This window comes from Solanum dulcamara, chromosome 5 (assembly GCF_947179165.1).
Source record: "Solanum dulcamara chromosome 5, daSolDulc1.2, whole genome shotgun sequence".
NCBI classification, from domain to species: domain Eukaryota; kingdom Viridiplantae; phylum Streptophyta; class Magnoliopsida; order Solanales; family Solanaceae; genus Solanum; species Solanum dulcamara.
In genome coordinates, this window is record NC_077241.1 from 79781879 (window position 1) to 79807897 (window position 26019).

At 38.2% G+C, this 26019-nt stretch overlaps 2 protein-coding genes across 4 annotated transcripts; one reads left to right on the top strand and one right to left on the bottom strand.

The window, feature by feature from the left end:
- LOC129890241 (probable inactive purple acid phosphatase 27) lies at positions 1–19561 on the top strand. Its single transcript, XM_055965810.1, has 12 exons — positions 1–326; positions 410–501; positions 679–748; positions 837–959; positions 1298–1390; positions 1553–1682; positions 11528–11609; positions 11707–11839; positions 12879–13084; positions 13178–13303; positions 14165–14474; positions 19123–19561. The coding sequence occupies exons 1-12, from the start codon at positions 159–161 to the stop codon at positions 19426–19428; spliced, it is 1839 nt and encodes a 612-aa protein (XP_055821785.1). The 5' UTR covers positions 1–158; the 3' UTR covers positions 19429–19561.
- Positions 19461–25772, bottom strand: LOC129890242 (uncharacterized). 3 transcript variants are annotated; one of them, XR_008766992.1, is made up of 8 exons: positions 25270–25772; positions 24604–24787; positions 24271–24521; positions 22055–22169; positions 21171–21263; positions 20764–20907; positions 20055–20321; positions 19461–19856 (listed from the first exon to the last, which is right to left on the bottom strand). XR_008766992.1 is itself a non-coding variant. In XM_055965812.1 (8 exons), the coding sequence occupies exons 1-7, from the start codon at positions 25656–25658 to the stop codon at positions 20205–20207; spliced, it is 1293 nt and encodes a 430-aa protein (XP_055821787.1). In that variant the 5' UTR covers positions 25659–25772; the 3' UTR covers positions 19461–19856; positions 20203–20204. The 3 variants fall into 3 exon arrangements, 2 of the variants coding, with proteins under 2 accessions (XP_055821787.1, XP_055821786.1); XM_055965812.1 differs by having other exon boundaries at positions 20203–20321; XM_055965811.1 differs by lacking the exon at positions 19461–19856 and having other exon boundaries at positions 19949–20321.
- Positions 25773–26019: the final 247 nt, after the last annotated feature.

Consider the following 26019-nt stretch of genomic DNA (forward strand, 5'->3'; position numbering starts at 1 on the left):
CCAATAATGTAACAAAACCAAAATTTTATGTCTTTGATGGAGTGGAATGGACTGGGAGACTCTGACTCCAATATTTCTTGAAATCTAAGGCAAAAGCCGGCCATTTTTGCCTAAATTTCGAGATAGGGGGGAGACTAATTGAGTGAGGAAAAAAAATAATGAAGGGTTTTCGCCTATGCTTTGCAAATTTGTTTTTGGTTTTAGTGGGTGTTGCTTCAGCTCATCGTGGGGAGCAGCCTTTGTCAAATATAGCAATCCATAGAGCTACTCTTGCACTTGATCACTCACTCACCATTAAAGTCTATCCATTTATTCTTGCTCCCAAGGTACGCTTCTCATTTTATTTGCTCTATTCTATTTTTTTTATCTTCATTCTTTTTGAGCAATGATATATTCATTAACATGACAGGGTGGTGACACTGAATGGATAACTGTGGATCTTGACAACCCCAAGCCATCTCATGATGACTGGGTTGGAGTTTTCTCTCCAGCAAATTTCAAGTATGTTCATCTTTGTATTATCTCTACTTCCTAAACGCCTTTAGTATTTTTAAGTTTTAGCATCCTTATTATTAATAAAGTTCCTCAATGAACCAGTCCTGCCAGATAATTTGTTAAATTTGCTACTTCATAATAGAACTCTACATATTGAGTTAATGTAGTCCTTTTGCATCTCAGTGGATCCACATGTTATTTGGAAAATGATCACAAAGAACAGGCTCCATATATTTGTACAGCCCCACTAAAGGTGAGTACAGTTCAAGCATAATTTTAACTACTCAAACAATTAGGAGAGCTGTTTGCATTTTCTAACCAAAATAATGTATCTGCGGCAGTACAACTTTGCAAATTTCTCCAATTCGGATTATGTGAAAACGGGAAAAACTTCTCTGAAGTTCCAATTAATCAATCAGCGGGCAGATTTCTCCTTTGCATTGTTTACAGGCGGGTTGTCCAATGTCAGTAAATCAACTGATCTCTATGCTTCATCTGGTTCTCTCCTTCTTTTTTTCCTTTTTCACTCTCACCCCAAATTTCTACTTTAAGTTTCCATTAATCATGTTAAAGTTCTTATAATATATGTAGTTGAATTCTAGATGTATTTGTTATAAAGCAAATGTAAACAGAAATAAAACCTCCATACAACTTAGCATTCAAATTCCACAATGCATTTCATCCAAGCAAGTGCTGCATACTAGTACCATAGATGATACTTGCAAACACTTTAGCTGCCCCAAATATTTGCTAGTCTTCTGTATTTTTGTCATGTTTCCTTAATACATTATATTTGTTGCAGCCAAAGCTGGTAGGAGTTTCAAATTACATATCATTTCCAAATCCTAAAGCACCACTTTATCCACGGCTTGCTTTGGGGAAATCATGGAATGAAGTAAGTTGGTGCTAATGATCAGTTTTATTTCTCTAATGTTAAGGAAGACACTCTGTCCTTGCAATATATACACTAGCTATGTCACCATGATATAAACCTTCAGTTTCTTTTAAGGTGCAATGAATTTCGAATGAATCTTATCCATCTCTTCTCTTTCCATAGATGACATTGACCTGGACAAGCGGCTATAATTTACTCGAAGCTGTTCCTTTCATTGAATGGGGTCGAAAAGGTTATCCTCAACATCGCTCACCAGCAGGAACATTGACATTTGATAGAAATACAATGTGTGGTATGTTCCAATTTATTGACAACATATATCATAAGACATTTTATAAATATGGAAAGTAAAATGGATTTATTTACCAATCACAAACTTTAAGATTCACCATGTGTATTGATAATTTGGGGAAGCAGTCACGTTAGAATCAGTTGTCTTTGTTTGTGCTCCCAGGCATATTTCCAAGGGGGTAAAACAACTTGTTGAGAACTCAAAAACATAATGATCAAGAGATATTTGCTAAAGAACAACTGATGGTCTCAAACATTTCTTTTTTTGGGGAGTGACAGTCCCTAGTGGCTTCATTGGACCTGAGTAGCTTTTTTAGTTTGACGTTGTGTTTCAAATGTAAGAAAATACGGGAAAAATATCATAATTATTTAAGGAAGATAATCCATAGTTAGCTTTTGCATCAGGTGCTTCTTTGTTCTGTAATAATCATTTGCAAAAGCTCTCAAGTTAGATAAAGAGATTCTGCTATTTTCTGCCTGCAGCTTCAACCTGTTGTAAACATATTTAAGCATGCACAAAAAACTACACTCCTTTTTAGAGTAAACTACACACACTTTAGAGTTCGAGGCGCATATTGTCACGACCCAAAAACTGAGGTCATGATGGCACACATCTCAAAACCCAATCTGATGTGTAACCCTAAAAATAAAACTCATACAAGACTCCCAAAGGGGAAAGTGATGCCACGATTTAAATAAAAAGAAAAAAAAAACAATGAAGAAATTATCCCAAAACCTGGTGTCATAAGTATAAAGAGCATCTAATACAAGGTTCGAATCTGAAGATACAACATAAGTCTTTGAATGATACAAAAGACTGAAAAATAAAGATAGACTAGTGACGATCCGAATTCTGGGACCTCACCACTAATTTGAGAATACACAATCCGCTAGAATATTAACTGCCACGTGGGGTACCCCGACTAGTATCTGCATCAAAAAGGGACACAGAAGTAGGGGTGAGTACAATTCACATGTACTCAGTAGGTTTTAGCTGACTGAGTATAAGGAATTAATCAAACCTATGAAATAAACTAAGGAACGCTTCCACCTGCATACAGTAAAGTCCCACTTCGGCATCGGTGCCGCCAGTTTATATATATAGTGGCACGAGTAAAGTAAACCCATAATAACAACTCATAATCACAATTAATCGAATAGTTCAAGCAACACAAATATCAATGCAATGCAATGCAATATGATGATGCAATGATGTGGTGGTACGGTGGAATCAAGACTGTCGCACAGCCTGTCGTATACACCTGCTGAGCTGTGCTACCAAGCAGGACACATGGGGGTCTTGCAGACCATATAACTCAATCACAATATCTCATTATCCTTGCCACCTCCTCGTGGTCAAGGGATCACAATGCATCCACTACCCTGCCGGAAAACTGCCTCGGTCAGGGACTCAAGATACAAAGGTTAGGATCACAATGCATCCACTACCCTGCCAGAAAACTGCCTCGGTCAGGGACTCAAGATACAAAGGTTGGGATCACAATGCATCCACTACCCTGCCGGAAAACTGCCTCGGTCAGGGACTCAAGATACAAAGGTTGGGATCACAATGCATCCACTACCCTGCCGGAAAACTGCCTCGGTCAGGGACTCAAGATACAAAGGTTGGGATCACAATGCATCCACTACCCTGTCGGAAAACTGCCTCGGTCAGGGACTCAAGATACAAAGGTTTAAAGGTGTTTCATTTTCTTTCTCAAAAGGAATTTCCATATTTCTCAACTTCCCATGTTTCATGATATGATGAATGAGGATGAATGCATCAAAACACATATGCATGGAAGTAATAATCAACTCACATGTGGTATAAGGTTCAAAGTTCTCAAAACTTAACCTACACATGATATTCACCCTCAATAAATAGTAACGGGAAGAACACACTTTCATTTAAATATTCACCCCTTTCTCAACAATATTTCAATACCCAAGTATGCTCAAAACCCCCAACTCAATCTCTCAGGCGGCATCACAAGTCAAATAATATACTCAAGCCTCTCTCTTAGGCAAATCATAATTCACATGCTCTCAAAGCAAATAAGATAACAAATAAGGCCCCCACACGGGCTATGTAATACAAATAAACCCCGTCACGGCAACACATTAATAAATAAGCCTCCACACGGACATCACAATATATATATAACATTCTCAACTCATACTACAACCCCATCCCAAAGTCTATAACATATGAATGACTAATTACCCCATCTCAATCTCAAAGAAAGATAGCCAAACCTACCTCAATTGCCGAAGCCGCACTCGAATACCTCCACCGGACAAGCAACTCTCGAATTCAGCGCCCGGAATGACAACCCACTATCAACAATGAAACATACACGTCACAAGGAGTCCAATGACATCCATATTGATAGATTTCGGAACCGGGGGTAAAATGGTCCAAAAATTAACTATTTTCGAAAAGGGTCAAATCTGGAAATTTATTGAACAATCCCATTCTATTGGTAATAAGGAACTCATGGTTGAAAAACCCATAAAAATAGAGCTCAAAACGAGTTGGAAATCACAATTTTCCTTAAATTCGGATTAGGGAAGAAACAAAGATTTTTGGGGTTTGAAACTAAAATTTAAGAGTTAAAATCGTCAAAAACTTAATGAAAAAGGAAGGTTTTAGGTCAAAAATCACTTACCCAACACTTTGCCTCAAAAATCTCTTCTCAAATCACCTCAAGGAGTTCAAGAACTCAAACAAATGATGAAAAATATTGAAATGGGAAGAAAGGGGCATTTTCTGCCCAAAAAGTTACTGTTCACGCGTGTTACTGTTCACGCGTGTTTTGTACAAATTTTCGAAAATCACCCTCAAGGTCATTACATTATCCACCACTAAAAAGGATGTTCGTCCTCGAACATAAGATAAAATAAAGTACCTGGGGTCTCAAAAAGTTGAGGGTACCGAGCCTGCATATCAGACTTTAACTCCCAAGTCGCCTCCTCAGCAGGCCGATGCTGCCACTGCACCTTGACCGAAGCGACCTCCTTGGTCTTGAGTCTACGAAGCCGCCTATCTAGAATAACTGTCGGCTCCTCCTCATAAGTCAAATTCGGACTCAACTCTAGCGCATCATAAGAAATCACATGAGACTCATCCGGTATGTACTTGCGAAGCATGGAAACATGAAACACCGGATGGACAGCTGACAATTTTGGGGGTAAGGCCAACTTATACGCCACTCCACCTACTCTCCTTGGGATTTCAAACGGGCCAACAAACCTTGGGCTAAGCTTGCCCTTCTTTCTGAACCTCATCACACCCTTCATGGGCGATATTTTAAGCCACACACAATCACCCACCATGAACTCTAAGGGACGAACCCTCCTATCAGCATAACTCTTCTGACGACTCTGAGCTGTCAATAGTCGACCCTGAATCAAACGTACCCGCTCCACAGCATCCCTAAGTAAGTCAGTATCCAATGCATCAACCGCAATAGAATCAAACCATCCAATGGGTGATCGACACCTACGACCATACAATGCCTCAAATGGTGCCATTTGAATGCTGGAGTGATAACTGTTATTATAGGCAAACTCTGCTAAGGGCAAGTGCTGGTCCCATCGGGCACCAAAATCAATCACACAGGCCCTAAGCATATCCTCCAACACCTGAATAGTCCGCTCGGACTGACCATCGGTTTGGGGATGAAATGCTAAACTCATCTCTAGCCGCGTACCCAAACCACGCTGTAATGCCTTCCAAAAGTGAGAGGTGAACACTGAACCCCGATCCGATACAATAGAGATAGGCACCCCATGCAGCCTAACAATCTCACGAAGATAGATCCTAGCTAACTGATCCGCATTGTAGATAGTCTTCACCGGAAGGAAATGGGCTGATTTGGTCAATCGATCCACAATCACCCAGACAGAGTCATACTTACCCAATGCCATGGGTAATCCAGACACGAAGTCCATAGTGATACACTCCCATTTCCACTAAGGAATGGGCATCCTTTGCATAGGACCACCCGATTTCTGATGCTCATACTTCACTTGTTGGCAATTTAAACACTTGCCACAAAATCAATAATGTCTCTCTTCATGCCACACCACTAATAGTGTTGTTTCAAGTCATGAAACATCTTTGCCACTCCCGGGTGAATTGAATACTTGGAACAATGAGCCTCCTCCAATATCATACGTACCCATTCACTAACCTTGGGCACACAAATGCGACCATTAATCCTCAAAACTCCTTCCGAATCAAGAGAGGCTGATTTTGCTTCACCACTTAACACTTTGTCTCGAATGGCCCTCAACTTTTCATCTTCAAACTGGTGTGTACGAATCTGGTCCATCAAAGTAGACCTAGCCTCCACAAAGGCCAAAATACCATGATGTGTAGAAATATCAAGTCGGACCAACTGTCTAGCCAATGACTGAACCTCCAATGCCAAAGGCCTCTCCACAGCCTTAAGAAAGGCCAAACTACCCATGCTAGATGCTTTGCGACTCAGGGCATCCGCTACCACATTAGCTTTTCCCGGATGATAAAGTATGGTAATGTCATAGTCTTTCAATAACTCTAACCACCTACGCTGCCGCATGTTCAGATTCGGCTGAGAAAAGATATACTTAAGGCTACGGTGGTCAGTATAGACCTCGCAATGCACTCCATAGAGATAATGCCTCCACAACTTCAGAACAAACACCACCGCTGCTAACTCTAAGTCGTGGGTAGGATAGTTCTTCTCATGTACCTTCAACTGTCGAGAAGCATAAGCTATAACTCTACCTTTTTGCATCAATACACCACCCAAACCGACTCCCGAAGCATCACAAAACACAATAAATGCCACGCCCTCCTCCGGTAAGGCTAGAATAGGTGCTGAAGTCAATAATTCCTTGAGCTTTTGAAAGCTCGCCTCACACTCATCAGTCCACTGAAATGCCACGGTCTTTTGAGTTAGCCTAGTCAATGGGGCTGCAATAGAAGAGAATTCTTGAACAAACCGACGATAGTAGCCTGCCAACCCAATAAAACTCCGAATCTCGGTAACCGAAGTAGGCCTAACCCAATCACGAACCGCTGCAACTTTGGCTGGATCAACCATAGTACCATCCTTGGTCACTATATGACCCAAGAATGTCACGGACTCAAGCCAAAACTCACATTTGGAGAATTTTGCATACAACGTCTCCTCTCTCAATCTCTGAAGGACTGTCCTCAGGTGCCTAACATGATCCGCCTCATTCTTGGAATAAACCAAGATGTCATCAATAAACACGATCACAAACGAGTCCAAATAAGGTCGAAATACCCGGTTCATCAACTCCATAAAAGCAGCCGGGGCATTAGTCAACCCGAAGGACATAACCACAAACTCATAATGCCCATAACGAGTCCTGAATGCAGTCTTCGGGATATCAGATTCCCGAACTCTCAACTGATGGTAACCCGACCTCAAATCAATCTTTGAGAACACCGATGCACCTTGAAGCTGGTCAAATAAATCATCAATGTGAGGGAGAGGATACTTGTTCTTGATAGTGACTTTGTTCAACTGTCGATAGTCAATACACATCCTCATAGTACCATCTTTCTTCTTCACAAATAAAACCGGTGCACCCCACGGTGATACACTAGGTCTAATAAACCCTTTCTTCAACAAATCTTCCAATTGTTCTTTCAACTCTTTCAATTCTGCCGGAGCCATCCGATAAGAAGAAATAGAGATGGGTTTAGTGTCATGCTCCAAATCAATCACAAAATCGATATCACGGTCAGGAGAAACTCCCGGCAAGTCTGTAGGAAATACATCCATAAACTCTCTCACCACCCTCGTAGTCTCTATATGAGATGACTCCGTGGTGAGATCACGTACATGAGCCAAATAAGACAAACAACCCTTATCCATCAAGCGACGAGCACGAATATAAGATATCACCCCCTTAGGATACGAACTCGGATTACCCTTCCATACTAAGCTAGGTAAACCGGGATAAGCTAAGGTCACGGTCTTTGCATAACAATCTAATATAACATGATAAGGAGATAACCAGTCCATACCCAATATCACATCAAAATCAAGCATGTCTAGTAAAATCAAGTCTGCACGGGTCTCTCTACCCGAAAATATCACCAAACATCCCTTGTATACCCGATCCACTACTAAAGATTCACCTATTGGGGTAGAAATAGTAATAGGCACAATAAGGGACTCACTCACATAATCAATACCCACATCGAAATAAGTCGACACATAAGAATAGGTAGACCCTGGGTCAAATAATACTGACGTAAAATGATGGCAAACCAGAACAATACATGTAATAACCACATCAGAGGCCTCTGCCTCAAATTTACCTAGTATAGCATAGCATAATTAATGGTCACCCTTAGCCTGTGAACCACTACAACCACCACCTCGAGTACTCCATGAAGCACCTCAAACAACTAAAACTGGTGTATTGCAGACAACTTGTGACCCTGGCTAAATAGAAGAAGAATCACATATTTGCCCCTTATTCAAACTCACCATCACAAAACAACCTAAGTAAACTACTCCCAACTCATCATAGGAGGACCGACAGGTCTATGAGCAAGAACAGACCTCTATCACTTCTTAGCCATTCCCGCAATTATAAAAAGAAATAAGACATTCCATGTGCCTTCAAGATACCCAATTTTGAACAACCTGTCCTGACACTTGGTCAAAACGATATAAGCCTTCTCAATAGTGATAACCTCAAACTTGGGAGACAATACCCTGACGACATAGGTCTAACATAAACATAGCAACGCTAGAAGACATAGGTGGAACCACAGATCTCAAAGGAATCCAAAGTGGGCTAATTAGATATCTAAAATTTGAAATCTAACTGTCAAAGTCTAACCGACCATCTTCCATACTTTTTTTTTTGTTGCTCCACATCTTCATACTCATAATCAGGCTCGAATAGGCATCACTAAATCATCCTTAAGCAAGAGCCGATATTTCGAACCTGACAGTTACTTTTAATGCGGAAGGAATAGATCAGAGGTAAATAACACTTGATATGAATAAATCGCACGAAGGGAGTAAAAAGAAAGAAATTCTCCTATTAAGTATCTTGTAGCCTCTCGAAGATAAGTACGGACGTCTACGTACCGATCCGCAAGACTCTACTAGACACCCTGCTCTTTAACTTATAAGACCGGTGAACCTAGTGCTCTGATACCAATTGTCACGACCCAAAAACTGAGGTCATGATGGCACACATCTCAAAACCCAATCTGATGTGTAACCCTAAAAATAAAACTCATACAAGACTCCCAAAGGGGAAAGTGATGCCACGATTTAAATAAAAAGAAAAAAAAAACAATGAAGAAATTATCCCAAAACCTGGTGTCATAAGTATAAAGAGCATCTAATACAAGGTTCGAATCTGAAGATACAACATAAGTCTTTGAATGATACAAAAGACTGAAAAATAAAGATAGACTAGTGACGATCCGAATTCTGGGACCTCACCACTAATTTGAGAATACACAATCCGCTAGAATATTAACTGCCACGTGGGGTACCCCGACTAGTATCTGCATCAAAAAGGGACACAGAAGTAGGGGTGAGTACAATTCACATGTACTCAGTAGGTTTTAGCTGACTGAGTATAAGGAATTAATCAAACCTATGAAATAAACTAAGGAACGCTTCCACCTGCATACAGTAAAGTCCCACTTCGGCATCGGTGCCGCCAGTTTATATATATAGTGGCACGAGTAAAGTAAACCCATAATAACAACTCATAATCACAATTAATCGAATAGTTCAAGCAACACAAATATCAATGCAATGCAATGCAATATGATGATGCAATGATGTGGTGGTACGGTGGAATCAAGACTGTCGCACAGCCTGTCGTATACACCTGCTGAGCTGTGCTACCAAGCAGGACACATGGGGGTCTTGCAGACCATATAACTCAATCACAATATCTCATTATCCTTGCCACCTCCTCGTGGTCAAGGGATCACAATGCATCCACTACCCTGCCGGAAAACTGCCTCGGTCAGGGACTCAAGATACAAAGGTTAGGATCACAATGCATCCACTACCCTGCCGGAAAACTGCCTCGGTCAGGGACTCAAGATACAAAGGTTGGGATCACAATGCATCCACTACCCTGCCGGAAAACTGCCTCGGTCAGGGACTCAAGATACAAAGGTTGGGATCACAATGCATCCACTACCCTGCCGGAAAACTGCCTCGGTCAGGGACTCAAGATACAAAGGTTGGGATCACAATGCATCCACTACCCTGTCGGAAAACTGCCTCGGTCAGGGACTCAAGATACAAAGGTTTAAAGGTGTTTCATTTTCTTTCTCAAAAGGAATTTCCATATTTCTCAACTTCCCATGTTTCATGATATGATGAATGAGGATGAATGCATCAAAACACATATGCATGGAAGTAATAATCAACTCACATGTGGTATAAGGTTCAAAGTTCTCAAAACTTAACCTACACATGATATTCACCCTCAATAAATAGTAACGGGAAGAACACACTTTCATTTAAATATTCACCCCTTTCTCAACAATATTTCAATACCCAAGTATGCTCAAAACCCCCAACTCAATCTCTCAGGCGGCATCACAAGTCAAATAATATACTCAAGCCTCTCTCTTAGGCAAATCATAATTCACATGCTCTCAAAGCAAATAAGATAACAAATAAGGCCCCCACACGGGCTATGTAATACAAATAAACCCCGTCACGGCAACACATTAATAAATAAGCCTCCACACGGACATCACAATATATATATAACATTCTCAACTCATACTACAACCCCATCCCAAAGTCTATAACATATGAATGACTAATTACCCCATCTCAATCTCAAAGAAAGATAGCCAAACCTACCTCAATTGCCGAAGCCGCACTCGAATACCTCCACCGGACAAGCAACTCTCGAATTCAGCGCCCGGAATGACAACCCACTATCAACAATGAAACATACACGTCACAAGGAGTCCAATGACATCCATATTGATAGATTTCGGAACCGGGGGTAAAATGGTCCAAAAATTAACTATTTTCGAAAAGGGTCAAATCTGGAAATTTATTGAACAATCCCATTCTATTGGTAATAAGGAACTCATGGTTGAAAAACCCATAAAAATAGAGCTCAAAACGAGTTGGAAATCACAATTTTCCTTAAATTCGGATTAGGGAAGAAACAAAGATTTTTGGGGTTTGAAACTAAAATTTAAGAGTTAAAATCGTCAAAAACTTAATGAAAAAGGAAGGTTTTAGGTCAAAAATCACTTACCCAACACTTTGCCTCAAAAATCTCTTCTCAAATCACCTCAAGGAGTTCAAGAACTCAAACAAATGATGAAAAATATTGAAATGGGAAGAAAGGGGCATTTTCTGCCCAAAAAGTTACTGTTCACGCGTGTTACTGTTCACGCGTGTTTTGTACAAATTTTCGAAAATCACCCTCAAGGTCATTACACATATGCACTTCCACTTTCTGACACTAGAACTAGCATAGAGCTCTGTCCCATATTCCTCTTACTGACTGATGTTGCATGTGGTTATGGTCTATATATAAGACAGAATATTGGTGTCTACATCTTCAGTAAAGGATGTCTACAAAGATTCTCCATGAATGTGGACATCAGAATTTCAATGAAACTTTGAAGGGTTAGAAATCATGATATTTAAGCTTAATTGAGGAGGAGAATCAATTCCTGCAATCATTGGATAAAGTTTTATCCAATTTAACCAACTACTCTTTCATTATATCTTGCTCCATTATTTGCGAGCCAGTGAGATATATCAGCATGCATTAATACTTCTCTTATGTACACTTCAGGTTCACCTGCTCGAACAGTTGGGTGGCGTGATCCAGGGTTCATACACACTAGCTTCATGAAGGATCTGTGGCCAAGCACCTTGTAAGTTTGTGTACAAATTGTATTGCATCTGGGATAAAACTTTTACTTGATATTAGTTCATGTATATTTGTGTTCAATGAAATGATAAATACATCAGGTACACATACAAGATGGGTCACATGTTGTCAAATGGTTCCTACGTGTGGAGTAAGATGTATTCCTTTAGATCATCACCATATCCAGGACAAGACTCATTGCAGCGTGTTATAATTTTTGGAGACATGGGAAAGGTAACTTCAATTACCAATTACTGAAAGTCTGATAATCAATTTCTCTGCTCTTTCTGATAATCAATTTCTCTGCTCTTTCTGGATATAGTATCAATACTAAAAACATATTTCTTGTAAAAATGAATTTATAATAGTGAGTAAATCACTCTCGATGTCCCAGAATTGTCATTCAAATTGTTATATTGGGAGGACTAGTCTGATATCCATTCAACTATCATTATGTTCTGATATTAGCGAAGGTTCAATTTTTGGTCCTAAAAAGCTTGATTTCTCAGATTTATGTAAAGAATATTTTCTAGTTTAAAAAAAATGTTTTCCGGGAATAGATTTTAAGCATCATTTTAATAGTAACTCTGATGCCAGGTTTGTACGAAATTGCTTTGAAGCACTTCACTAAGTGCATTTTAATTCGAGTTTAAGATGTATGTGAGTAGTTTTTCAAGCCAACAAACTTTTCATATACTACCATTTAATGTTTGAACGGTAGTCTCTTCATTTAAATCATATTTCCTTTAGAATGTGTTTGATCTGATAAACTACTAATTCTATTCTTGTGTTACCACTGATCCTATAAGAATGTAAGGCCACTTCATGTGGCATCAGTCATTTACTTTTGAATAGAAATTAACTTCTATATTTTATATTGATGGCCAAAGGCTAAGCTTGTTTTTTCTCCTTTGTTGAACACTTAATGCTAATCTAGAAATTTGCTTGTAGGATTACCTCTCACTGACATAAGCTGAATGTTGCGATAATCTCTTATGGTTTCCCTTTGCTTAGTCTCTGTCCATTCTAGAGTAACTTAGTGCATTTTACAAAAGCATCACCAACCATTTACCGACTAGAAGAAGTGTGCTTCATTGAATGGTCTGGTGAATATCAATAGACCCTTTTGGTGGATTATTATTGTAGTTGTCCGTTTGAGAAGAAGACTGGATTTACAGAATCTTGTGTTTTTGTCTTGTTCCTTTACCTTACTCCAGTCATTTTTTTTTGTCAATATGCAAATCACAAGACTAAACTGCATAGTGATTTTCAGGCAGAGCGTGATGGTTCAAATGAGTATAGTAATTATCAGCCGGGCTCACTGAATACAACGGACCAACTCATCAATGACCTTAAAAACATTGACATTGTTTTCCATATAGGAGACATTACCTATGCCAATGGTTACATATCACAATGGGACCAATTTACTGCACAAGTGGAACCTATTGCATCAACCGTACCCTATATGATTGCAAGGTTCACGTCCTTAACACTATTGTCTGTGATTAAGCTTCAATCTTGGCTTTTCTCTGTTTATTCTTCTATGATATATACCTGAACTTCATGCAGTGGTAATCATGAGCGTGATTGGCCTGGAACTGGTTCCTTCTATGATGTTATGGACTCTGGTGGAGAATGTGGAGTGCTAGCTCAGACTATGTTTTATGTTCCTGCTGATAATAGAGCTAACTTTTGGTAATAAACTATTCTGTGTCCTTCGTTATATGTGACATGCAGGTCTGGAGAATTTTCTGTTTAGAGTCCTCTCTCTCGCTCTCCCAGCAACATCCCATCCCCCACCCCACCCCAAAAAAAAGAAAAAAGAAAAAAAGGAATCAGGTTCAGTTGTGACAAGTACAAAATGGATGCGTAACTTCTCTGTATTGGCAAAAGAGGGGACTTTAAGGATTGTTTGAGTGCTTATACTGAAACAATCAAACAGATCAAGTTTATACACTGAAACAATCCAACAGATCAAGTTCCTTTTGTTCTCTTTTTGGTGCAAGGAGCAGTTTGTTAATGATGCAGAATCAATTCTTAGCCTCTTAGAAATCCCTATAAAACTTAAGATTAGAAAGTGGTTCCTTTTTTGGTTTTTGCTCAACCTGTAAATACTTCAGCACTTCCTTAGTGCTGTTTCTATAATACGATTACCTTCCTCTCAAAAGAAGAAGTTCAAGTGCTTGTGCTGAAGAGTAGTTTGTACATGTGCACTTTTTCTAGTCGTTTCATGAACCAAAGTTCTTGTTTGGTTTTAATTTGTCCAGTCTCTTTAGTGAATGAAATGAGTTGATTGTTTTTTGGTCATTTTGCACTTTTCACATGGTTGAAATGCTTTAGAAGTTATAGACGAATATGTTGAAGTTTGGTTCTTAAAAAACAAATTAAGAAATTATTTTGGGATGGTGGAAGTGAGAAATGAGCAAGTTACATTTCACTCTCTGTTCAATGGAACTGAATCTTATATATTAGGAATGTGCTTCAGCAAATATTATAGAACACCCTCTTCAGTCAGCTTCTTACATTTTGATATGACCTTGTGTATCCCAATTGCAGGTATTCAACAGATTATGGCATGTTTCACTTTTGCATAGCAGACAGTGAGCATGATTGGAGAGAGGGGTCTGAGCAATACAGATTTATTGAACATTGTCTTGCGTCAGTAGACAGACAGAAGCAGCCTTGGCTGATATTTGCTGCTCATCGGGTTCTTGGTTACTCTTCAGACAAATGGTACGGCTTAGAAGGCTCATTTGAGGAGCCCATGGGAAGGGAAAGCTTGCAGAGGCTTTGGCAGAAGTATAAAGTGGATATTGCATTTTATGGTCATGTTCATAACTATGAAAGAACTTGTCCCATTTATCAGGTAAGCATTGCTAATTCTTTTCAATGTTGAATCATACAATTACTTTCTGAAGTCCAAGTATTTCTTAACTGTATAGAACTCAGTACTAGAAATAACATCTATAGTTATGATAGTATATATGGCCTAATCGAAACTGCATTGTACCTCTCAACATGTTGGAGCAAAAACTTAAACTTTTCCCTTCACTAATAATATGGGATCTCCATATGGTGTTCATTGACCTCTATGTTGCTCAGACTCGGGTGCGGGTGTCGGATATACGGGTATGGATCTAGAGGTCGGACTCAGAATGATCTAAATTTTAAGATTCGCGGGTACGGATATGGGTGCGGGGATTCGGCAAAAATAATTCAAAATTCTAATAATATAGCTACAAGAATATGCCTAGATTATGAGAGCTTTTTGTGGAAGCACTTACATGTAGTTTGTACCAAACATGTGATTCAATTTAAAAGTTCAATTGGGTTTATGTAGGTCATTAGTGGGTTTTTTTTTAAAATAAGGGACAAAATTTAGATGAAATAATATTGTAAATAATGTGCACATGACTATCCACCTCTTCATTATACCAGTGTTTCAAAATGCACACCCAAAAGCCAAAAACAACAAACTCTCGAAAGAATAAAAAGAAACTGAGTCATCTTCCCCAGCTGGTTGACTCAGTTATCTTCCCCAATTTCTTTAAACTGTCTTCTTCCCAGCAACCATGAAAATCAAAATAGGAAAAATTATGGACCTATTCAAGCCCTTCCCACCTGCTGCATACACGCAAGGCAAGTCGACCACTCTGCTAAGCAAACAATGTTGAAGACACCTGAAACAGAGATAGAGAAACTAGTTAAATTTTCTACATAATATTGAAGGTATGCCATCCCATGTCTTCAAATCTCTACTTTTTGTTATCTTGAGAAATCATAATCTCAAAATTTTACTTTAATGTGGTCATGAATTTCGGTCAAAGTGTCCGATCTCTATTGACTGGATCTGACACAAATTTTGTACCCAAACCCGTGTCGGTGTCTTGTCGACACGTGTACGGCGGCAAAAGTGTCGGGTCCGAGCAACATAGATTGACCTTGAAAAGGCTTATGACAAAGTTCCAAGGGATGTTCTCTGGAGGTGTCTGGAGGCTAAAGGTGTCTCGATGGTGTATATTAGGGTGATAAAGGACATGTATGTTGGAGCCAAGACTCTGGTTAGGATGGTGGGAGGTGACTCAGAGCATTTTCCTATTGAGGTGGGACTACACCAGGGATCAGTGCTGAGCCCTTTTCTTTTTGCCTTGGTGATCGATAAGTTGACATGGTTTATTCAGGAGGAGGTTCCATGGTGTATGCTATTTGCGAACGATATACTTTTGATTGAGAGACTCAGGACGGAGTTAATGATGGGTTGGAGGGTTGGAGATAAACGCTGGAGTCCAAAGGGTTCAGATTGAGCAAGACCAAAACAGAATACTTGGAGTGCAAATTTAGTGTTGCGATGGATGAAGAGGACAGGGAAGTGAGGCTTCCCACCCAACCTATCCCCTTTAAATATTCTGGATCCATCATCCAGAGTAGTGGGGACATCGATGATAATGTCACGCACCGCATTGGGGCAGCATGGTTGAAATGGAGGCTAGCTTCTAGAGTCATGTGTGATAAGAAGGTACCGCCTAAACTTAAAGGTAAGTTCTACAGAATGGTTGTTAGACCAGCGTTGTTATATGGAGTGGAGTGCTGACCAATAAAGAACTCTCATGTCCATAAGATGCATGTTGCGGAGATAAGGATGCTGAGATGGATGTGTGGACACATTAGGAGAGATCAGGAATGAGGTTATTCAGGAGAAGGTGAGCTTGGCATCCGTGGTCGGCAAGATGAGAGAAGCGAGACTGAGATGGTTTGGGCATGTGCAGAGGAGGGGTGTCGACGCCCCAATTAGGAGGTGCGAGCGGTTGGATATGGGGGTTATGCGGAGGGGTATGGGTAAACCGAAAAAGTATTGGAGAGAGGTGATTAGACAAGATATGACGGTACTCCATATCACTGATGACATGACCTTAGATAGAAAAGAGTGGAGGTCGCGGATTAGGGTAGAAGGCTAATAAAGATAGAGTGGTGTTTTACCGTTTGTCGATTTAGGGTGGTCGTAGGTCTAGGCGTGCCTTTATAGTTGTGTTGCTATTGCCTTTGATTATTGCAGTACTTTGTTATAGTTATTGTTCTTATCTTGTAAATTTTGCATTGCATTTTATTTATTTTTATTTCTAGTTTTACTTTTTATTAATTTATTTATTATTTTTTCTTTTCTTCTTTTTTCTTTATGCTATATATACTATTTTTTTCTCTCGTACTTAGAACTGTGACTTTCGAGCCGAGGGTCTTTCGAAAACCACCTCTCTATCTCCATGAGGTAGTGGTAAGGTCTGCGTATATCCTACCCTCCCCAGACCCACTTGTGGGATTCCACTAGGTTGTGTATTGACCCATCCATTCATTAGCTCAACCCATTTCAACCCATAAAAAATGAATTGATATGTAACCCGAATTGGCTCATGAGAAATCTTTTAAAAATATTTTTAAAAAACTTTTTTTTCAATTTGATATGTTATATATAGTCATAATAAAGAAAAAAAATTATTAGGTACTAAAATGGTTTGAAAGAACAAATAAAACAATTAAGCTTAGTAAAAATTGGGTTGGGTTGGGTCTTGACCTGTTATATAACCCATTACCTAATCCATATTGACCCAAACTAATTTGGGTTGGGTCAGGTCTTGACCCAATTATTGTCTTAACTATTATGACCCGTTCAAATTTGACCCAACCCGTCCAATTGTCACCCCTAAATAAACTTATAGGGATAGTAGCACTATACTTTGGGTCTCCAAAACCAAAGATGGAAAAGTCCACCCAAAGTGCTCTCGGCTATTACATGTAGATAATTAATTTATGGGAAAAGGCTCAAATATGCCATCGAACTTTGAGAAAAGTCTCATTTATGCCATCTGTTAAAAGTTTGGCTCATTTATGCCATTATTTTTTTAACTCCGATTTTGCAAAACCACCCAAACAACTTTTTAAACTTTTCTATTGGAGTTTTGAATCAAATGTATTTTTTTTGCTTCTTCAACACCAAGAACACATGAAGAACACCAAGAACTCCAAATTTCCAACTTCTTCATTTTTTTACGAAATCACCTCAAATTTCAATAGTAGCATCCCTCCGAGCTAGATATCAAAATCCAATATTTTTTGAGCTCGAATTCAACCTAACTCAACAAGACACTTAAAATTTCTTCAAAGTTTCAAAACTTTAACTCCTTTAGTGGTAGAATTTTCGCCACAACTCCAAATTACTTGAAATTTTGAACGTAGACTCAAAAAACACTATGTTAAAGTTCAATATGTCTATGTTCAAAATTTTAAGTGATTTGGAGTTGTGGAGAATATTCTATCATTAAAGTAGGTTAAAGTTTTGAAACTTTGAAGAAATTTTAAGTGTGTCTTTTTGGGTTAGGTTGAATCGAGCTTAAAAGATATTGAGTTTTGATATCTGACTCGAAGGAATGCTACTATTGAAATTTGAGGTGATTTCGTGAAAAATTGGAGAAGTTGAAAATTTGAAATTGTTGATGTTCTTCGTGTATTCTTGAAGGAGAAGGAGCAAAAAACGTACATTTGATTCAAAATTCCAATTGAAAAATGTTAAAAATTATTTGGGTGGTTTTACAAAACCCGAGTTAAAAAATAATGGCATAGATAAACTTTTTCTCAAACTGCAATAACATAGATGACCTAAAATTTTAACTGATGGCACAAATAAACCTTATCTCAAAATTCAATGGCATATTTGAATTTTTTCCATTAATTTATATCATTGTTCTTGGCATCTCCCTTTCTAGAAAGACGGACATTATTTTGAGATAGCTTGAAAAGGATAAAGGCAAATACAATTTATTGAGAGTATGGTTCTTGAGATGGTCCCGTTTACATTTCATCAGACATTCTAGTCTTTCTTGTTTTAAGAGCATGAAGTATAATATAGGACCTCCTTTGCATAAAAAGAATTACTCCCTTCGTTTCAATTTACTTGTCTTATTTTGATTTAATACGAAATTTAAGAAAGCAAATAATATTTTTGAATCTTATAGTCTTAAATTAAAAATATGTCAAATGTACTTTAATCTTGTGATCTTAAACATGTCATGTGAAAAGTTAGAATTAAAGAGTTGCTAAAAAGGAAGGAGACGTTCTTTTTTAAACGCACTAAAAAAAAAGTAGGACAAACAAATTGAAACGACCGGAATAAAAGGAAAGAAAAGGGTCTTTTGATTATATGAAACATTTCCCTTTGTGAATCCATAACATCTTTGTTTTCTGGCTTCTCTTATTGTTTCCTTCACCAATAATCCATATGTAACAAGAAAGTGTGACGGGAGTCGTTCATAATCTGATTATGCTTCGTCTTCAAAACTAAAGAAACTAACCAATTAACTTAATGGACAAGGACATTTTTACCTGGATTGATGTCTGGATCTTTCTCAAGTAAAGGCAAAAACATGAAAAAAGATTGAAGAACAGCTAGTTGCATGTGAACCATTACCCATGGCATGGCTACAACATAAATCCATTCTCATTGTTTTCACTTTTTTATGATGCAGAACCAATGTGTGAACTCGGAAAGATCACACTATTCTGGTATTGTCAATGGAACAATCCATGTTGTTGTGGGCGGCGGAGGGAGCCACTTATCAGAATTCACCCCAATTAATACCAGTTGGAGTCTTTACAGGGATTACGATTGGGGGTTCGTCAAGCTCACAGCATTTAATCATTCATCACTACTTTTTGAATACAAAAAGAGTAGGGATGGAAAAGTTTATGATTCTTTCACCGTCTCAAGGGACTATAAAGATGTCTTAGCTTGTGTTCACGATGGTTGTGAGCCAACCACTCTTGCATCTTGAATCGAACTGTAAAAGTATACTAGGGCAAAACATTCAGCTACAGAATTTGTTGGAATTGGCACCAATACAATACAAGAAGCCATAATGTACACTATCTTTGGTTTTAGCAAATCTATTCACTCCTCTGGCTGAATACAGTTTTCCAGCTCTGATGTGAAGCTCTAAAATCTATCCCAACATCACAAATTAGACACAGCTATTTCACTTGGATTGTTAATCTCCTTCCATGGGCAAACATCGAAAAGAGAATTGGAGCTGTTCATAAAGAAACAATACCAAATTCCAAAAACGAGTAAAGCCATGTGCATTTCTTTTGTATCCACTGTTGTTACCTTCAGCACTGCCTTCACCAAAATTTTAACCCTGTTTGAACAACATTACCTCAACGATGAACTATTTAACACCAGAGAAAAATTTCAGCTGTGTGCCTGCATTCAGAAAGCGAGGGACTTTTAGAGCCCATTAATCTTTCTTATGTAAAAGTTTAGTGTGCCCAAATTATGAAGAAAGGCAGACAAGATGAGAGGAAAAGCGTCTAAATTTCAGCCGGGGAAAACCCCTTGTTGGATGAAGTTAAAACACGACATATTCTTTTCTACTAATTAGCACCATTATTCTCATCTTACATGATGCAAAATGTTACTTCTGTGGTGAGATATACACGTCCAAAACAAGAAAAAATGTAGGCGAGAAAGATCATGCCCACCACTCGGTTAATTTCATAACCATGCAAGTTTATATGGCTAATTGAAAAGCGTTTTCTGCACATGGCACCTTTAACCAGCCATCTCTGCATCTTGAGTTGAATCTCCATCTTCAACAAATGAACTGATTGATGCAAAAAGATGCTCAATTCTCAGGGGAGAATACCGAGCTGCGTGCTGGAACAAGACCTGACAAACAAAACCAGGTTACTATGTCAAAATACACATCACAATGATTACAAGGACTTGATTTGTGAAACGAATTCCATTTAAACAGTGGAGACACATCACAAAGTGTATCATGCAATGAACTGACAAATCTACAAATAGATTAAGACCATAATACGTACATGGCATGGTACCATAAAATATAGCAGGGAGACTTAATTATGACCAAAAAGAGTATATTCCCACACTTGTGACCCATCGTTAGGCTTTTTGTGTTTATTTTTTGTGTCTTCTCTTCCTTTCCTATATTGTTGCATTCAAGAATAATTTGCATGGAGGATGTTAATGACAAATGCAGAGTACTGAAACTGTCAACACCAGATTTGAGTGATTAAAGTTTTAAACTGGGTAATAAAATCAGCAATTCCTACAGAGAGCATGGAATCTGAATCCACCATCTAACCTTCGAGCAACTATCAGCAAAAGCACGAGCACGATTGGATTTGCCCAGGTATTTCAGATCAGCCTTCTCCAATTTACTGTCAACAACAGTTAATCCTCCTTCACCTATAGCAAATTTTATAAGATCTCCACGGTGAAGTTCTGTCTGAACGCCATGAGAACAGATTTCAGTAATGGATAACAAGTCAAGACATGACACAGAAAAAAGGAAAAAAATTGAAAAGGAGAGAGAGAAAAAGAGTTGTAATGATTTACACTCTCTTGGTACCAAAAGAGGGAGTGATACTTCCTCTTCCAATTTCAGAGGATTGAGAAAGCTGATTAGGAGCGCTTTTCTTACATCTCTTCTCTATCCTTCCTCCTTTTAATTGCAATTAAATAAAGAGAAAAATAATAATATGATCAAACCTTTTGAATGAATTCACCAAGCAAGCAACCAAATATGACAGGAGGGTCATCAGATGTAGCCAGTCTGCCATCATCCAGGAGCTCCAAAACTACCTGGTTGTACAACAAAAGAAATACATATGTGTAGCCCTGTTATAGAGATTTCACTTTCATTTCCAATTTAACATTGGATTTCTTAAAAGACATTGGGAAAAAAGATTTACAAAAAGGCAAATGAATCATTTAGTTGTCTTATACACGGGGTTAGCAATCCCAGGATTGTTATCCCACATAGAGACTAGAGTGGTATAAAAAATAATACAACAAATTTGGTATAAACAATCCTGGAATTACGATCTCATTGGTGAAGCAGTCCAATTGGATTCTTCAACTTAAGGTTTGGGTATTTCAACACTTCTAATTTGTATAATTCATTTGTATTCCAATCAGTTTGCATTTGTTTCGGTTTGAGTTGGAAGTTGGTTCTTAGCTGGGAGTTGGTTAATAGGGACGCGAATAGCATGTGACTTCTGGATGTTAGTATACAATGTTACATCCGAAAGTTAGTTTTACAATCCTTGCATGACCTTATTGATGACATACCTGACTTTAACAGCCAAGGGCGAATTTAGAAACATGAACTCGTGGTCTCTCCGTAAGACTAGGCATTTATGTATATAATTTCTAAAATTGGTATAATATTATTTGTTGGCACCCATACTACAAGAAGTCTAAATGGTGCACTTAGTTGAATGTTGAGTTATTTATCTAGAGGTCTAGGGATTAATTCTCCCTTAAAACATTTTTTCCTCCCTTTATTAGTTAGGGGCACCCATATTCTAGAAATCCTAGATTCGACTACATTAACAGGTTACAAAATCAAAAAAGTACAGAGAGTAATTTACCTGTTGTTGACTTGGAACTTGTCCTTTATTGTCTGTATCAATGACATATTGACTACAATGCTCATCCTTCCAAACCAATGCTAGAGGTGTATTTCCTGTTTGATATTGTGCATGCCTGAGCGGAGTGGACAAATTAAGATCATGATCAAATGAAAGAAGAAAAAATCACCTTGAGCTTTCCGAAGGCCATGAGGTACAGAAACTTAAAGTTTTGATTATTCACGATGCTTGAGAAACTACAGAAAAAACTAGACAATTTAACACTAGGACAGCATAGACCATCTAGAGTGTCATGGTCCAACGCATGAAATATAACCAATCATGTGAGTGTTGTATTCTAGTTCCATGATCGGTAACAGTTTCACGTAGCCATTAAAACGAACAGTACAGGGGAAAAGGCAAGATAACCTACAAGTGAATCCAGAAAAGGATCAAGCTGTTCACAAACAACTTCTAAGTGCCATCCATACGCAGCATAACTGAATAGTGCACAATAAGTTAGAACTAAATGGTGGAATAGGTTTTTTTTTTGAAAGGCTACAAGATAAGTGGAGCTGGTTAAGTTGCTGAGAAAGCACGTAATTCTAGGCACCTCAACTGGATATTCATTTCCAATGAACGCACATATATGCAAACAAATTGCTTAACATACGGCAGATGTAACAGCTCCATCTCATTATGAATAAGCACCTTAATTCTTTTAGCAATATTCTCCACCCATATAAGAAGAACCTGGAAAAGCATGTGGAACCTAACAAAGAAAGTGGAAGACCAATAAGTTCTTGACATGATTATTTCCTATATTGGAACACATTATGTTGTTCATACTTCATACAGCTATATCATCTCTCCTTCACTTGAAGGACAGTTCTGACTTCTGACATTGTGCAAATTGAGATAGAACAAATATGAAGCATAGGACACCTGTCTTGGGTATGAAATGAAGGTTTTGAAATCAGAGGGACACAACACCACTAGGACACAATATTATACATTTATATAATTTTTATAGAACCTAGAATATTGCAAGAAAACATCTTAGTAGCTATAAATGATATATGTCATCAACTTCCTAAACTTGAATACGGATTATTCTTCATACAACCACATCATTTCTCTTGAGCTTCTCTCCTTCATGGTGGTTAAAGAAGTTGAAGCATTACACAAATGAGGGATCAGAACATTGAACCATTGGTGGGCACCCATGTCAAGTATGAACGAAGTTCCGAAAATTAGAGGACACAACACCACTAGGACATAAAAACTTCATTTTGTACCAGAATCGATGTACCATGCTTCATAGTTATATTCTATGAAGCATAAGAGGGGCACACCTTATCAAAATTCCACAAGGACACAATATTATATATTTATTTATTTTGATTGGTACTAGGACACATTATTTTATGTTCATATGATTTTGTGTATACCCTAAGATATTCCACAAGAAATATCTCAATACCTATAAAAATATGAAATCAATTTCATACAGCATAACACCTATATAAACCAGAAAAGAATGGATCCAAACAACTCAAAGTAAAGGGTCCAACTTCTTTTTTTAATTTTTTTTATAAAGTGATTCTAGAGTTCAACTTCATGGACTTGGAGTCCCAAAATTCAAATGAAAAAAAATCAAATCATGTCGCACTTGTGTCCCACTTGTGCCATACAGTGTCCATGCCAAACACAAAATAGAACACTAATTCGTGAGCATATGCATGGTTTTCATCTGCATAAAGCATTACAAATTAGGATTTGTAGGGAAACTTGAGAATCTTGATTCCACGAATCTTCTTAGAACCTAATTTTACCGGCCTAGAGTCACAAGAGGAATAATGGAGGAGAATAGTCTGACTGTAATCCACTTGTTCTAAAGTTTTAGAAAGCCCGCCCATCCAAGACTAACACAGAAAAAAAAAAGGACAACTTGTCTTCTCATGTATAAAACTTGAAACATCACACCAAAAGCTATCCGTTATGTGAAAAGCTTTTAATGGTCAAAGGAAGTAAGGACTAGTCAAAAGAAAACCTTACTTATTGAATCACCTCCTTATATGCTTGCCTTTCCCCCCCCCCCCACCCACCACCCTTGTTTTATCAGTGAAATGGATGAAGAAGAAGAGTTAACAACTTCAGGAGCAAATCATTTCATAGTTTGTATTAAATGGCCTTCAACTAAGCAAATGAGAGATAAGCAGCAAAAAAGATCTTACTTGTTGTAAAACAGTAATCCATCCTTGACATATGGAACTTGTCCTGCATAAGCTGTATGTAGTCCTTCTTGGTCACAGTTGTAGACAGGAAGAGCACTAAATTTATATTTATGATAAGTTGAGGGAGCATCACAAGCTCCCGTCTCAGCAAGCTTGCTATTTAACCAAAAGAATCTGAATTCGGCAGTGCACTCGTATAATGAAATTCCCGCCCAACAAACACCGTCAATGACATAATATGTCTTATCAGACTGCCACAACAAAGACAGTGCAGAATATTTCAGATATACAGAATAAAGTACGAGCAACAATGTTACAAGTTTCAATTGTTACCTCGTGAAATATGCAATCAAGAATACAGTATGATTGAGCAGATTTACTGTTGTTAGTCCTGGCACCATTGGGTAGAGCAGAAGGAAAATGGTGCAGGAGAATTCCATTGCGCAGTCTACTGATTGTTGTTCCATTTGAAGAAACAACAAAACATCGTTTTCCAGCAGGCCTAGCAAATACATACCTGCACATCATATTCAACCTAAGATTAATAATGTGGTTGATTGTATTTGTTTAGTTTGAATCAAGCAAGAATCCACGGCAAATATACAGTCCCAACGAATTGTCCAACAAATAAGAGAAGTTTTTGTGGTAGGCTAAGATGCAGTTAACCATGGCATCAAAGTAGAATAAACAAAGTATAAAGTATTGTCTAGTTCAAGCAAAAAAACATTCAATTTTGACCTAATCTCTACAAAAATTGAACCTTCACTATATCCAAGAATACAAAGTTGAAATGCCATTATGACCTCAATTTCCGTAACTGTTAACATCAAACATTCAACAAGCATCAAAATTTAGAGACTTTTAAGTGAAATTACAACTTTAATGTGCAATATTAAAATTTAATAAATAGAAAAAATTGAATATATAAATATGGAAATGTTATTAATAAACATAAATTTATTTATTTTTATAAAAAAAAGAATCTGGTTAAGAAATCACCAATCCGTATTCAAGTTATCTGGAACATCAATCATCCACTCGGGAAGCATAAGCTGCTTCGCAAACCATAACCGAGCTTCATGTCCTCTCAGCTTGGTAGCTTGACGAAGATCATGTGCGTCAATATGATTTTTATAATCTTCGTCGGTTTCTTCCGGGAAGGATTCAAGCTCGTCGGTTACTTCTATGTCGAGTTGTTGCTCTTCGGAAGCGGACTTGTAGTCGTCTTGCGTGGATTGAAGAGAGAGGACAGTGGAAGCTAAACGACGTGCTTGTAGCTGAGCGTCGTGGCGGTTTTGGGACTGCCGGAGCAATGAAAGTTCACGGCGTCTTTGTTGGTCGGAGATCGCCGGACGTTTGAACGGACGGCGTATGTCGTGGGAACTCATCCTCTATGTCGCTCAATGGGAATTTTGGCAATGGCTATGTTTAAACTTTGCAGCGATTCCTCTTCTATTCCAAAAAAAATAAAAATAACGCAAGTAAAATATTTTTCAAAGTACCAAATTACTCCATGCTATTAAAACATTGGGGAATTTTACACTAATGATAAATGGACCTGTTGGGCCAGTATCATCCGGCCCAAACGACTCTATACTAATGTTGTTAGGCTATTATTAGCAAGGAACATGGTTTCCCTATCAGACTTGTTGAGTGCTAGAATAGATTTTGTATTGAATTGTAAGGCCTTCTTCCAAGAAGCTAGTTTACATTTGATTTTTCATATTTCTAATTTAAGTGTGTGAAGTA

Coding starts and splice junctions, on each gene's coding strand:
- LOC129890241 (XM_055965810.1), top strand. CDS start 159: ATGAAGGGTTTTCGCCTATGCTTTGCAAATTTGTTTTTGGTTTTAGTG. Junction 502..678: donor TTCTCTCCAGCAAATTTCAA/GTATGTTCATCT, acceptor TTTGCATCTCAG/TGGATCCACATGTTATTTGG. Junction 1,683..11,527: donor TGATAGAAATACAATGTGTG/GTATGTTCCAAT, acceptor TGTACACTTCAG/GTTCACCTGCTCGAACAGTT.
- LOC129890242 (XM_055965812.1), bottom strand. CDS start 25,658: ATGAGTTCCCACGACATACGCCGTCCGTTCAAACGTCCGGCGATCTCC. Junction 22,170..24,270: donor GGATTACTGTTTTACAACAA/GTAAGATCTTTT, acceptor CACTCCGCTCAG/GCATGCACAATATCAAACAG. Junction 21,264..22,054: donor AAGTTCCAAGTCAACAACAG/GTAAATTACTCT, acceptor TTGTACAACCAG/GTAGTTTTGGAGCTCCTGGA.